General features: G+C 38.5%; 1 protein-coding gene across 1 annotated transcript; it reads left to right on the forward strand.

The window, feature by feature from the left end:
• Nucleotides 1-27: 27 nt before the first annotated feature.
• Nucleotides 28-15,582, forward strand: slc25a1b (slc25a1 solute carrier family 25 member 1b). The gene is made up of 9 exons (XM_062434542.1): nucleotides 28-388; nucleotides 7,531-7,638; nucleotides 8,399-8,498; nucleotides 9,699-9,837; nucleotides 10,464-10,548; nucleotides 11,433-11,537; nucleotides 11,651-11,766; nucleotides 11,892-11,965; nucleotides 13,209-15,582. The coding sequence occupies exons 1-9, from the start codon at nucleotides 271-273 to the stop codon at nucleotides 13,321-13,323; spliced, it is 960 nt and encodes a 319-aa protein (XP_062290526.1). The 5' UTR covers nucleotides 28-270; the 3' UTR covers nucleotides 13,324-15,582.
• Nucleotides 15,583-15,954: the final 372 nt, after the last annotated feature.

Raw genomic sequence — 15,954 nt, forward strand, 5'->3', positions numbered from 1 at the left:
TCAGCCCATGAGAGCCACGGAGGGAAACTTCACTGTCAAAAAGTACACAGACATTATTATCAACTCCTGCTCAGTGCTTAAAGTCCAATGGTCAGCTCGTCCTGCTTTGCCTCTGCACGGTTGCATCGCGACTCCTGCACAAAGCACCCAGACTGCATGAAGGCTTGAAAAAAGGGGCTCACTCGGTTTTGTTTTTTTGCTGCTGCAGTGGAGCACGTCCGTGTTGATATATAAAAAGAAAAAGTTTTCAAGGCCGGTTTGATCGCAGTCATGTCCGGACAACCAAGATTCGTGAGCCCGTTTCAAAGACCTCAGTGTCTGGCTGCTGCAGCTGCTGCTCCGGCGGGGAAACCCACATTTACGCACCCTGGCAAAGCTATCCTGGCAGGTAAGAAAGTTTATGTGGGACAGTTGCAGGAGGAGCAAGTTACACACACACACGTATACACACACAAGCTGCACTCAAGTTGTTTACACGTTTTATTACTCAATTTGCAGATGAGATCAGAGGCCTCTGCTGCAATCACACAGATCTTAAAAAGTCCAACCCTCCACTCAGGAGAAATGTTAAATTTGGTTTATTGTGACTTTACTTTGGATGTTTGAGCTTCACTGTGCAGGATGATGTATGTGCACAGTTTGACAGAGGAGGTTTTTATTTTATTTTATATTAATTTGTATTATTTCTTATAAGATATTAACCCTTAAACAGGCAGGAGTGGTAAATGACGTGATAATTATTCTTTCTATTTACTTTGGTGTTACTAGCTATCTTATTTGCACCAAAGTAAAACATTTCCACAAATAATTAAAAAAATGTTTAGTATACTTTGGATTTTATGAGTTGTATCTCCACCAGGATACATTGCCCCTATTAAGGTATAATAAAAAGTAAGTATATATGTATGTATCTCCTGGTGCACTTTGCCTAATATGCTGAAAGTGAAAAGTTTAATTGAAAGCTCATTGAAAATCAGATTTTAGGGGGCGGGCCTATACAAACTTGATTTGTGACATCACAAGTGATTTGCAGCCACTTCTGGAGTATGGACTTTACACTGAAGTAGGAGACACCTTGAGGTTTTTCATACATGTGCTGGCTGGGCTTGATTTGGTTTGACTTGTTGCATCGGCCCAGTACAGCAGGGATTGGCATTTCAACAGTTATACCCACTTAAGGTGACTTTAACTGATGATGCACCCGTCTTGAGTAGATGATATTTAAAAGCTGCACCCTCTTTAATGCTGTTTAATCAAAGCCCCTCAGGAAACGTGATGGGCTGTGACTCGTGGTTTAAAGGAGCATCTGTCAAAACGGTGGATAGGGCTGGGCGATATATAGATAAAATCAAATATCACAATATATTTTGACCAAATACCTCAATATCGATATTGCAACGATATTGTAGGGATGACTATCGGTGCTTCACAACATATTCACACATTGAAACTTTCTTTTAGATCAGTCCTTATCCCAACAGAATAAATAAATAAATGGAGTAAGCATAAATAAAAGGAATAACAAGGAATAAAAAGTCAAAATGACCATCAATATCGATATATTGCCCAACCTTAACGGTGGATACATTTCTTTTAGTGTCAACACCTCTCCAGAATGACTTGTTTCACTATCAGAGTTTGATGCATTTGGTCCGATAACATTTGTAAAAATCTAGAAGAGCTTCACCGATGAATAATTTATCCCATGCGTCTAAATTGAAAGCTAGCCAGCTCGTCCCTGAATGATGACGAAACCCATCTGACATCACTGCGACCCGCTTGTAGTTTGGTGAAGGACACATCGACCCAACTTGTGATATGATCCATCCATGGCTGGACTCAGCAGAACTCTGTGGGTTTAAACTTTTAATGGAAACACAAATCAACACAGCATGTTTTCGGTTTGGACAAAATTGCCAACCATTGGTCTAGAAGGCAAAGAAATTCAATTTACTCTAATGTAAGACAAGGAAAGACTGTACATTTTCACATTTGAGAAACTAAAACTATCAAAATGTTTGCTTAAAAAGTGACTCAAACGATTCATTGTCAAAATGGTTGCCGATTAAGTTCCTGTTGCTCAACTCGCTGATTAACTGACTAGTCGTTGCAGGTCTAAATAGAATACCATATGGTTTTGTAGGTCTAATCCTAACCCTATTTTAAAGTATTTCATTGATGATTCATTGATAATGAAAATAATCATTAGTTGCAGCACTACTGACTTTCCTCTTCATAGTTGGAACAAAAATAACAAAAGCAAATGGAAATCTGTGAGGGAATCCTGTTCCACCACAGAGAATGCTTTCATTTTAGGCCAGATTTATGGCTAATCTCGTTAAATATCGTCATACCTTATTGGTTTTAACAGACTTTCCATGACAGATAATCTCAGCTTCAGGCTACAGCGGCAAAACCTGTTACTTAGTTTGAAGACTTGAGGTTGGATTGTCTGGTATGTCTGCTGAACTTTAGCTAAAGGCCTTTTCCAAAGAAACCGGATTGATGCGAACTTTGGTATTAGTCAATCAGTGACAGATGATCTAACTCCACACTACAAGGCAATCATTATTGGTAATGTTGCAACATCAATAGGAAGCAAAGAGCTGACGGGTGCTGAATCTGTGGTGCCACTGATAGTATTTGAACCATAAAAGTTCAAGAGTAAAGCTCAGTTGTCTCTAGTTTTACATGCATTACTCTCTGCAGTTCAGTCGGGCCTTTTCTGTTGACCTGTTGCCCTCATACTGTGTACTGAGAATACTCACTGAGGCCCAGGCCTTCATGTTTTGCTCCACGAGCCACGATGACAAAGCACATTGCTCTGTCAGCCCCTGCACACATTCACCTGCGTTACAACATGCCTGTCACAAGTCCAGGTCAGGACCTTTTTACAAAACCGGCATGAGCGGTCAAGATGAATTATCCGGCTTTTTCTTATTCAGTCATGGCATGAATCATAAAATACTACTAGATGCATTTGTTTTTGTTTTAAAACAACAACTGTTAAGAGTTATAATAATTATGGGTTTCTAATGTTCATGACAACACTCAATTCACAATTGCAACTGGGAAACTCCCATTTTTATCTAAAAGCTCTGACATACTGTATTCAACTTAGCCCTTTATTATATGAAAGGGCTTGGAAACTAAGAAAGCATAGATGCCTCAAATGAGCAGAAGTATGTGGTTCAATTGTAATTAAATCAACATTTAATAGTATAATAGTATAATTTCAATGCACAGTATATTAAACCCTCTCATGTCCAATTTGATTATCATACAACCTTTCCTGAGCTGTCAGATGACGTTGCTAAAGCCCCCGTTTGACGTGAATGCTGCATAAGCACGACTTTAATAGACGACCCAGAATCAATGAATCAATGAGCATGGGTCACTTTGTTTGCACTCCATGAATCCTGATAGTACACTGAGCTGAAGGGATGACGTGGCAGCTATCAGAAAGTCACAAGTGGTCACTCTCCGGCTGGCAGAGAATGACTCAGTCACATGCCAAAGCTTTGTAAAACCCCCTGATCCCCACTGAAGCAGACAGCTTGGTATTACAGTGGGTAAACTCTGGAGTAATCTGTATTGATATGTTTTCTTTGTTGTGGTTGGTATCTCCAGAATCAATGCTAAACGAATGCATCTACAGGAATAGTTTTTACTTTTTTGGGAAATACAATTTCTTGAAAATGGATACCGCTCTCGTGTCTGTAAAGTCAATATGATTGCTCGAGTGAGAAGTGGTTTATCTTAGCTTAGCATAAGGACTGGAAATCAGGGGAAACAGCTTGCTTGGCTCGGGCTGAGAAAGTCACTGTGAAGAATTCATCTGGCAGATAACTAAAACCATGACCGTACTTTCCTACACATTAAACAAACTATATATACCATGTTAATTAGTGAGCTTTAAAGGTGCTAGTAAGCAGATTTCTTTCAACCTTTGGTCACAGAGCCAGGCTAGCTGTTTCCCCTCTATTTCCAGTCTTTATGCTAAGCTAAGCTAACTGTCTCCTGGCTGTAGCTTAACATCAAGCTGCTAGTTCCAGGTCTGAAAAGTGAAGCCAATGCGAAAGTGCCTTAAACCTGCATTCTCTCGAATGGCCATCATGGGGCGATACCACTGGCTCAAAAAACAAGTCTGTTTATATGGAAGAGTATGAGAAAATGACCCTACTTCTCACTTAATTTATTACCTCAGTAAACAGTTTCCTTATGAATTTATGGTCTCAATTATTTATGATTTCTATGACATTTTGTAAATTATAGCCCTCTTATAGCCTGAGTAAAATAGATGATAAAGCAGGGTGTGCTTTAGGGTGTGGCTACCTTGGGATTGACTAGCTGCTACCACAGTGGTACAAGAGGTGCTGTACTTTGAGCCTGGGCAGCTCGTCCTTTAGCTCCACACTCTTGTCCAACTATAGTTTCTTCTGGCTCCAAAAGACCAACATGGCAACAGTCAAAATGTCAAACTCAAGGCTTCAAAACGGGAGTCCAATGAGTGACGTCAGGGTGACTACGTTTATTATTTTTATACAGTCTATGCTTGACTTTTAACAGGCAAATAAATGTGATAAAGTGTGAAAGTAAAGGTATAGCTTCACATCTCGACATCAGATATTTATGATTGATGATCATGCAAACTTCATAAATTAATGACCCCTACTAGCTAAGGCTGGGTATCATACCAGTACCAATCCAAGTAATCTTAAAGTGATACCGGCACCAATTGAGTACTTCATCGATACCCATCGCATTAAATCGAAAAACGCTTGCATTGATTGGCTGTGAGCAAGTCCATACAAAAGGTCATATTTTCTAGCTCTGGGTGCAAAAAACGATCAATTGCAGGTATCGATTGACGGGCGACGTTTCAATACTACTTTATTTCAGTCGATACCTTAAAAGTACAGACACCCATCCCTACTTCTAGTATAGCTACATCCTTGAATTACTGTAATCACACACTGATATGGCTTTAATTATCAGAGCTTAATTTAATGGATTTGACTCAAAGATGTAGTGTAGTGGCTCAAAATAGTAGACATGTGTTTGTTATTTTAACTGTAAAAAATGTAAATAGAAAACAATATATTGAGTCAAAATCATGACGCTAAGCTCAGGTGGAACCAAATTTATAATCAGTGTCTCCGTTACACTGCAGTGACTCTGTTAGCCGTGACAGCCAGCCAGCATGCACAAGTCCTGGAGTCTGCAAAACAACCATTAACAAAATGTCGGCCTTGCAGGTTCCCTGTCACCTGCAGGGTTAAGACATATATCACATAACTGCAAACGTGGCAGTTTGATTCTTGCCTCAAACCTTGCCTGTCATGTCTCTCTGTCTTCACTTTCAACTGTCAAATAGAAGACTTGAGTTTTAGTTTCGTCTCAAGTAAGTCTGCAACTATTTGCATGTGTTTCCAGATTAATCACTGTGAAAAGGGCGCAAGGTGATCTCATTAAATGTCTTGTTTTGCCTCATTAAAACCCCCAAAATATTCAAGTTACTACAATGTAAGACCAGAAAAAAGCCCTTAAGAATCTGGAAACATCAAATAATCAATTTTTTTTTTGCTTGAAGAAAACCTTAAACAATGAATCAAATCTCAAAGTTTTGCAGCTTCTATTGTTGAGTTTTGTGTTACTTTTGCATTAAAATACAGTTAGCGACCCCCACTACCTCCCACCTTCCTCCTTCCTCTTCATCACACTCTTACTTCCACTACACCTGTCCTGTCTAACTGTCCATACATGCTGGACTTGATAAACTGGTTCCTTTGTCTTTTTCCAGCTACTTGAATACCGGGACGTGATGCAGGTACAACATGGGGGCTTGTTTGCAGATGATGATGATAATAATAATGATGATGATGTGGAATATTTTTTGAGTCGGTTTTAATTAGTAGTTACAGCCACACAGCTGCAGAAAACAGCGTCTAACCAAAGGAATGCCTGCATGTGACATAAACAGCACCGTTAAAGAGCTGCAGTTTGGTATTTTTGGTGTCTTTTTTAAATAAAATTTTAAAAAACAGTGATTAGACGAACTATAATCTTTGGATTTTACATGCACAAGCAGCGTGACTTGCATGTCTGATAGTAGGCTTCAACTATGTGTGTGTGTGTGTGTGTGTGTGTGTGTTGGATTTCTCTGCATGACATTTTGGGTAGAAAGAATGTATGTTAAAGCTCCAAGTATCAACAAAGAGCCCCTTTATACATTGGTAAAAGACGATGAAAGCATGCTTAAAAAAAAAAAAAAAACTCTACTGTTCATATTAAAGCTTCTTTTATCAGTTTTAGTGATTTTTTTTTTTTACCACTGCTGCAAAAAAATCTGGTATTTTTTAAATTATTACTTGCAAGTTGAGCCCTAAATAAACATATATCTAAGTTGTTAGATGTAGGATCATTTGTTAAACTTTCTCAGCTCCTTTACTTGAAACTGCACTTTTTTGTGGTTATTTTTGTGTCTGAAACTGTTAGTTTGCTTTTCTCCGCTTCATGCAAACTTCCTCACCTTCTGAGTGCATCAGAGGAATTGGACCACTGACTGACTAACTGACTGACTGCTTGTTTGTGTTGTTGAGCGGTAATGTGGTGAACACTATGTGCTCTGAAGGCTACACACCCCCTTGATTTGGACAGAGGCCAAGGGGAGTATCTCTACTCAGTCACACTGAGATCAGCCGAGCCAATGAGCGGCCGGCTGCGTGTTTGCTGTTGAACGGCAGATGTGTGACCGCCAGGGATTTAAGGTGGTTTCTGTAGATGAAATATCATAGAGCAAACATGCATGAAGCAAACTTTGTACGACTGTGATGATTACTAATGTGCACCTCGCTTAAAACTTATCTATTACTGAGAAATGTTCACTGTATTTTACTTCACCTGCAGTACTACTTGACATTTATTTATTGCTGATTTTATTCATTTTTAAATGCCTATATTAATTGATGCCTTTTGTTTTTTAATATTCCTATTCATTCCCATTTCCTGCATGTTTTATGTGGGTTTTTTTGTGAAGCACATTGTAATCCATATTTTCATGCAAAATGTGCATTATAAACAAAGTTGAATTGTTTAATGTGAAAAATAATGGAGGGACATTTTTAAAAGTAAGTTAACACACAAGGCAGTGTGATTAATGAATCAATCTTCCCCATTTAAATGAAGTATTTTACATTTTTGAAACAAGTATTAAAGTTTAAATTGTAATTTTCTGATGAATTACTTTCAGAGCACAACATTGCAAATAGATGATGTTCTGCAGGGGTGACAAATATTAATCAAGGAAATTATATTTGGAAAGTAAACTTGACTTTAGGGTATATTTATTGTTTGCCAGGGTTTGGTGTGTTGATGCACTTTTGTCAAATGAACGATTATTCCTCCCTGAAATGCATTTGTGTGTCATTGACAGAAAAACCTTTAAAGTGTCCATGTTTGTGGCTCTCTCGGTTTAAAATCTGTTTATTTCATGGCTTAATGTTTTTTCTGTGTTTTGTGATATTTCAGGAGGCATTGCAGGAGGAATAGAGATCTGCATCACTTTCCCCACAGAGTACGTAAAAACACAGCTGCAGCTCGACGAGAAGGCGAATCCTCCCAAATACAAAGGCGTTGGTGAGTGTTGTGTGTCTTGTTTTTACACCTCAACTATTCAAATGAGTTGTTAAGTATAACTTTAATTTCATTGGTGTGATCACGTGATAATAATACAACTATTTCCTTTTTATGCTCATATGTCTTTATTAGTTAATGCACTTGCTACCATTCAGAGGAGCATGGATGGATGGAGCTGTAACATTTTTTTAATAGTATATATAGTTGTCATTCAGATCTACTCAGTAAGTCAGTAAGAGACTGTTTTAAGCTATAATTGTCTACAGCTTTTATCAGTAGCTTTTGATTTATGATGTAGATTTTATTATCAGTCGTCTTTTTAAGGTTCAAAGTATTTATTTTGCGCACGTTTTATAGGTTTCATCTTCAAATCTTCAGATTGTCTAACGATCCAAAGTAACTTCTGACGTCGTCGTTATTGCAGATTTCGCTGGAAACATGAACAAACAGATGTGTGTTTGTGTAGTAAGTTAGCGTTTGTTTGATAAGAGCTTGTGAACTTTGACACAGAGCATGTTTGTCTGCAGAAACTCAGTATGAAGGACTGTTGTTTTAGCTGCAGTACACACGCACGTGAACCCCAGAAGGCCCCTGTTCCCCTCTTATTAACAACTGAGTAAGCTTTTTCTTGGCAGCAGTGAAATAGCCTTTTGACACCAGAACAAGAAATCAGTGTCTTGCCTTTTGTTCATCTTATTTATGACTTCTTCTTCTTCTTTCACTTATCCCCCTCTCTTTCTTGTTTTTTTCTCTCCCGCAGGTGACTGTGTAAAGCAGACGGTGAACAGTCATGGGGTGAGGGGTCTGTACAGAGGTCTCAGCTCTCTGCTCTATGGCTCGATACCTAAAGCAGCTGTCAGGTACTGCACCAAAACACTACAACCTAACATACTTGTGAATTAGGGCTGCAACTTCTGAGTATTTCTCTATTCATTCATAGTTTGGCCTTAAAAAATGTGAGAAAATAATGAAAAGTGACCATTATAATTCGTCCATAGCCAAAGATATTCAGTTATTACAAAGAAAAAACATGAAATAATCACATTTCAGACACTAAAACCAGCTAATTTTTGCATACAAATGAATAAAACAATGTATTAGTTAATAGTAAATGTGAAACAAACACTGTATAAATGTACAACAGCTTATTTTCCAACATAACTGCATGATGATCAATGCTAGATATGTAATACAAAGTTTCCACATTGATTATTTTATATTAATTATGATGAGGCAGCCTTTATAAAGTATTTATAAGTTGTAGATCTGAAACAAGACGTTGATTAATTGATTTGTTGGTTTGCTTAATATTAACCTGCAACAATTTTGATAATTGATTAATTGGTTTTTGATTATTTTTCTACCAAGACAGAACTCTAGAAACTATGATGACCTACTTTTAGAAAACAAACGTTAAGTGCAGCCCTGATAAGCTGTGATAGATATTTATTACTGGTTAATTAATAACTCACTAATGCTTTATACTGTATATCAGTTATAATCTGTTTATATAGAACAATATTTGAGTTGGCAGGTAATTCGGCAGGTGTGTCCTCCCTATTTATTAACCAATAAAGCCTCTGTCATTCAGGTCATTAACCCTCCTGTTGTCCTCGAGTCAAGGAAGGGAGGAAGGACGGAAGGAAAGGAGGGAAGGAAGGAAAGGAGGAAGGAAGGGAGGAAGAAGGAAGGAAGGAAGTAAAGGAGGAAGGAAGGGAGGAAGAAGGAAGGAAAGGAGGGAGGAAGAAAGAAGGAAGAGAGGGAGGAAGAAGGGAGGAAGAAGGAAGGAAGGGAGGAAGAAGGAAGGAAAGGAGGGATGAAGGAAGAAGGAAGGAAAGGAAGAAGGAAGGAAAGGAGGGAGGGAGGGAGGGAGGTAGGAAAGGAAGGAAGAAAGGACGGAGGAAAGAAGGAAGGAAGGAACGAGGGAGGAAAGGAGGAAGGAAAGGAAGGAAGGAAGTAAGGGAGGAAAGAAGGAACAGTCAAAACAGACAGGGTCAATTTGACCCGGGAGGACGACACAAAGGTTAATTGTGTTTTTTTAATTCTCTGTTAACTTACAGATTTGGAGTGTTTGAGTTCCTTAGTAATAAGATGCGGGATGAGAGCGGTAAACTCGACAGCAAGCGAGGATTCTTCTGTGGTCTCAGTGCTGGAGTGGCCGAGGCTGTGGTCGTAGTCTGTCCTATGGAGACAGTAAAGGTAAAAAAAAACGGGAAAAAAACTGCATCATTAAACCTGCAACACTAAAACATAACAATCACACATCAATACACACCTTCAATCAATCAATGAATGAATCAATCAATCAATCAATCAAAACTGTATAAGTTTATTCTCTATTTGGTAAATGTTTCAGAAAGGATCTTTGACTGTTGTGTAGCTAAGAAAAAGTCTGTCTATGTACATGAGAAAGAGTTTCCATGTGACTCTAGTTTGTGCCATTAATATCATGGAAAGAGCTCACACAGTGCTTCTAAATTTGGTTACTTCTCTAATAGTTTTGTGTCTTAAGTTGTTCATTTATGATCTAAACATCACACATGAAAACGTCTCTAATAAGGAACCTAAACATGTTATTTCATGTCTGTCAATTGTTTCGTAAATCTGTAATCAAAAGAAGAGAGGAATCGGAAAAGAATATTTTCCTTTAAAGAGCTTTTAGTTAATGATTTATTGTACTAACATGGAAATAAACTGTTCATAATGCTGTTTTGCACCTTGTACCATTTGTCAGATTTTTAACAGCTACTGCAATCGTCTTTGTTTTGATTCTCTGACACTTTGGCTCGTTTAATCTATTAATTATTGTTTTAATGTCATTTTAGGTCAAATTCATACATGATCAGACATCAGCGAACCCAAAGTACAGGGGATTTTTCCATGGAGTGAGGGAGATTATTAGAACTGAAGGTAAGAAAGGTTTCTCCGTTTATACACAGTCAGTAGCTTTTTACTGCCACCTACTGGTCAGACTTTGCCACATGAGAGGAAATTACTCTTAGAGGTTGTTTCTCATCACATCTATAATTTAGAGCAGGAGGGTCAAACTCGTCTTCATTATAGGGAAACATACATCTGATCTCATGAGGGCTGGTCCGTTAAAAAGATGGAAGGAAGGAAGGAAAGATGGAAGGAAGGAAGGACAGACAGATGGAGGGAAGGAGAGAAAGAAGGACAGAAGTAAGTAAGGAAGGAAGGAAAGAAAGAAGGAAGTTAGGAAGGAAGGAATGACGGTAGGAAGGAAAGAAAGAAATAAGAAGGGAAGGAAAGATGGACAGATGGAAGGAAGGAAGGAAAGAAAGAATGAATGAAGGTAGGAAGGAAGGAAAGAAAGAAAGAAAGAAGTAAGGAGGGAAGGAAAGATGGACAGACGGAAGGAAGGAAAGAAGGACAGACGGAAGGAAAGGACAGACGGAAGGAAAGAAGGACAGACAGAATGAAAGGACAGACAGACGGAAGGAAGGAAGGAAGGAAAGAAGGACAGACAGACAGAAGGAAAGAAGGACAGACAGACAGAAGGAAGAAAAGAAGGAATGACAGACAGAAGGAAAGGACAGACAGATGGAAGGAAGGAAGGACAGAAGGAAGGAAAAGAATACAGGAAGGAAAGTGGGCCAGATCAGACCCCTCGGCAGGCCAGTTCGGCCCCCAGGCCTCATGTTTAACCCTCCTGATTTAGAGGGTAATGTCCTTTTATAGCCTCATTATTACTTCCTGACTTCATTATTAATGTAAGTGTGGGTGAGTCAGAAGTAGGAAGTAGGAAGCTGATGCTGCTGCTGATGTGTCCTCAGGCCTCAAGGGAACGTATCAAGGTTTAACGGCCACAGTGCTGAAACAAGGCTCCAACCAGGCGATCCGCTTCTACGTCATGACTTCACTGAGGAACTGGTACAAAGGTGAGTGAGTGCATGAAATGTTCTATTTATAATCGTCACATAAAACCACTAAAGCAGCCCCAAAAAACTCATCTCTCTCTGTGTGTGTGTGTGTATTTTTTTTCATCACCAAGGCGACGACCCCAACAAATCCATTAACCCTCTGATAACTGGATCGTTCGGAGCCGTTGCTGGAGCTGCTAGCGTGTTCGGAAACACTCCGCTGGATGTCATTAAAACCAGAATGCAGGTTGGTTGAATAACACTTAATAATTATAATATCATAATTTAAATATAGTAATTAACGTGTGTGTGTGTGTGTGTGTGTGTGTGTGTGTGTGTGTGTGTGTGTGTGTGTGTGTTTTTTCTCAACAGGGTCTTGACGCTCACAAGTATAAAAGCACACTGGACTGTGCCGTCAAGATCATGAAGCACGAGGGACCAAAGGCGTAAGTTCATATAATGCAGGGTGGTCAAACATGAGGCCAGAAAACGGCCCGCTGAGGAGTCCAATCCAGCCCACTTTCCTTCCTTCCTTCTTTTCCTTCCATCTGTCCTTTCTTCCTGTCTTTCTTGCATTCTTTCTTTCTTCCTTTCATCTTTCCTTCCTTCGTCCCTTCCTTCCTTCCATCTTTCCTTCCTCCCAGAGCAGGGGGGTCAAACATGATGCCCACGGGCCAGAACCGGCCCGCCGAGAAATCCAATCCGGCCCACTTTCCTTCCTCCCTTCCTCCCTTTCTTCCTTCCATCTGTCCTTTCTTTCTTTCTTTCTTTCTTTCTTTCTTTCTTTCTTTCTTTCTTTCTTTCTTTCTTTCCTTCCTCCTTCCTTCCTTCCTTCCTTCCTTCCATCTTTCCTTCCTCCCTTTCTTCCTTCCATCTGTCCTTTCTTTCTTTCATTCCTTCCTGTCTTCTCTTCCTTCCATCTGTCTTTCACTCCTCCCTTCCTCCCTTCCTCCCTTCCATTTTCCTTCCTTCCTCAGCCGTAGCCTTTTAGGGCCTGATTTACTAAGATCCCAAATAGTGGGTACTAAATTGCGAGATTGCGCAGCGTTTAGTTAGCGTGTGTTTTGCGGCTGATCTACTAAAAATAACTGAGTAAATGAAAACAGGTGCAACAGGTGCAGACAGCAGTATTTAAATGAAGGTTTTGTGTCTTAATGGAGAGTTTGGACGAGCAGAAAGCTGCAAGCGCAAAATGAAATGTGATCAGGTTCTAGTGGAAGAGGTTAACAAATGTATTGAGTTATAACAAAAACTAATATTACCAGAAAAAAGGACATAAGTCGATGCTGTTAGTAAAACCAAAAATATTCCACTCCACAAATATTAACACAGGTGGAAAAACTCCGTCCGTCCATAGTAACAGCCGGTTAATACCTGTCCTTCAAAGGTATTATTTATAGACGCAGTTACCATCAGAAAAATTACCTTCAGGTTTGGTAAATCACAATGTGTGTGCTAAATAACATATATTTGCATTTTCTCCTCCCTGTATTTTGCACACTGGGGTTGAAACGCCCCATATTACATATTCATTAAGGCAAACGTACTAAATGGACAGAGCGTATTAACTTGTACAGTTGAAAGATGCAAACCTCAGTGCGCCGAGTTAGTAGATCAGCTTGCACATTACTTGCAGGTGATGTCAAGTTTGCATACATACATATCCACTCTTTCTTTTTGCCTATTCAGGTTCTACAAAGGTACTGTGCCTCGGCTGGGTCGGGTGTGTATGGACGTGGCCATAGTCTTCATCATCTATGAGGAAGTTGTGAAGATCCTCAACGTAGTTTGGAAGACGGACTGAAAAAAACGGGGACACGACGGTGCTACACGAGCAGGCAGGAGTGTTAGGACGAAGGGCCGCTCACACACTTTAACCTTAACAAACGGCCCCCGGTCCCAAACCAATCTCCTTAAAAACCCTGCTACTAGGTTCTAATATCTACCTCTAAGTGATTCACAGAAAGAAAGAAAGAAAGGGATTGGTATTTTCTTGATTTTATTTATAACAAAACTATAACAAGTCGGATCTGCATGAAAAAAAAGAATAAATGCTTACACTTTAAATTCCAGAGGGTGGCGGGTGGTAGGGGGGGGGGCGTTCCTTAAGAGCTCAGGGAGAGGAACAAAGGTGTTTTTATTTAGGACTAGACCTGCTTGACTAGAGAAATGGGAACACTGTCACTGGTAAAGAGGAGTGTGTCTCAACTACAGCACAGCGCTTCGAGTTAGGTGATACAAACGCTGTACGTACTTAATGAAAGAGAAACCAACACCCAACCCAACATAATGTGATTTAGACACTATAGACAAAGAAATTATACTTGAAGACGAGTGATGATACCAGAGATCATACATTTTAAAAGCCCTTTTTTTTTTTTTTTTTTTTAATATGCAAATATTTTAATTTTTGTTTTTTCTTTTTAATTCATTCTCTACCTGATGTCAAAAATCTTTAATTCAGATGTAAAATGCTGCAGAGGCTGAAGGGCACACTAAGAACTTAAATGCCTTACTTTAAATCAAGATTAAATTAAAAATGTATCGCGATTGCAGGATTCACAAATACAGATGCAGGTTTATTTAAAAAACAAAACAAATGATGTCACATTTTTTTTTCAAATGCATATTTTACACAAAAAAAACGTTCACAATAGTTCACTTTTTAAGTTGCAGGTATTGTTTTAAAATCTAATTAACGTACTAGTTTGATACTCTGAGAAGTGCCTAATATATCGTATGATTCATTTTGAGATCTTTTGAGATTAAGAATGATTGAATGTTGTATGTACTTAGTCACTACACATCTGTTAACAAAACACACGCACATGCAAACACTGCAGTGATGCCAGATGTTTAATTCCAGGCGTTGTCTGAGGTATATCAGAATTATGTATAGATCTTCTCAATCCATCGTAACTGCTAGTATTTCAATCATATTTCTGCTTCTAAAATGTTTATTTGCCTTTATTTTCATAGACATGCCTGTTTGAGAAATGCCATATATTATTATAGTAGTGCCTTCCATCTCATTCCAGTGGAGGACGAGTGGTTCGGGATAGATTTTTATTGCAGATTCAGTTTTAAATTTTTTTTTTTTTTTGGAACTATGTGATATTAATTGCCTTTTACTTTTATATCAACTGATAATCCAATGTGCCAACTGCTGCTCAGAGATATACAAATAATATCATGTTATAGACTGGAGTTTGTGAATCTGGCACGTTTACATGCAAATGCAGTCAGTTGTTGTTTTTTGCTCATCATCACACAGTTAATGTGTTGGACGCACAATGTTTACTTTAAGCTACATATTGTCAGCTTCAGCTTCAACGTGAACTTGCATACATGTAGACATGTGTCAGATATTTAGATATATCTTTTGGAGTTTTCATGTTAAAGGAGAGAGGGTTAGTCATGTTTCAAGTCAGTATTAAAACAACAGTTTGAAACCTTTTTTTCTTGCTGTAATCATTCCTCCTGTTCATACTGACTGTTAGAAGATCCCTTTATAATGCACTTACAATAGAAGTAATGGAGGACTAAATCCATAGTTAAAAATGGATTTAAAAGTTGATCTGAAGCTAGTTTGAGTCACCCAAACTAGTCAAATCAAGTGTGCATCTTCTAAAATGACCATCTTTTTTAATGTAAAATTCCCTCTTTTTGTTTCCCTGTTGATGTATAGCAACAAAAAGAGGGACATTTGTACTAAAATATCTGGAACTTTGGTAGATGTTGACTGGATTTGACTAATTTGGATAGCTTTAAACTAGCTTTAGATAACGTTTTGAGTATATTTTTGCACACAATGACTGGATTTTGCCCCCACATCTCTTTCATTGTAAGTGCATTAGGAACAGATCATCTAATAGTCAGTATGAACAGGAATTCATATGTGCACCTGACTGTTGTTTTAAGAGAGACTTGGAAAAAAAAAAAAGTGTGACGCTTTCCTTTAACACATGAAATTTCCCCAGTAGTGAAAATCCAGTATTGTGCCTTCAGTCTAATGAATTCTAATATGTATGCTCACAAATAAACATTGGATCAGACTGTTTAACATCGTCGTGTTCATTTCAAATATCATCCTGGTCTCATTTTTACTATTCAAGTCTGTCTTTAACCCTCCTGTTTTCTTCCCATTGACTGTGTAACTTTTGTTTGTTTGTTACAAAATTGGGTTAAATAGGGGATTTAAACCTGGTTTGACTGTTTATCACACAATTATTTGTTAGACCATTTTAGCCAACTTCAGTCCAACTGATTACCACAAGGTTTACACATATTTTTGGAAATGATGGTCAATAGGAAACCTGTTTTTCTTGCTATAATCATTCCTCCTGTTCATACTGACCATTAGAAGATCCCTTCATAATGCACTTAAAATGGAAGTGATGGAGGACTAAATCCACAGTCCTCCTACTGAAGCTAA

This window comes from Scomber scombrus, chromosome 15 (genome assembly GCF_963691925.1).
Source record: "Scomber scombrus chromosome 15, fScoSco1.1, whole genome shotgun sequence".
Lineage (NCBI taxonomy): Eukaryota > Metazoa > Chordata > Actinopteri > Scombriformes > Scombridae > Scomber > Scomber scombrus.

Coding starts and splice junctions, on each gene's coding strand:
- slc25a1b (XM_062434542.1), top strand. CDS start 271: ATGTCCGGACAACCAAGATTCGTGAGCCCGTTTCAAAGACCTCAGTGT. Junction 7,639..8,398: donor TCCCAAATACAAAGGCGTTG/GTGAGTGTTGTG, acceptor TCTCTCCCGCAG/GTGACTGTGTAAAGCAGACG. Junction 11,767..11,891: donor TCATTAAAACCAGAATGCAG/GTTGGTTGAATA, acceptor TTTTCTCAACAG/GGTCTTGACGCTCACAAGTA.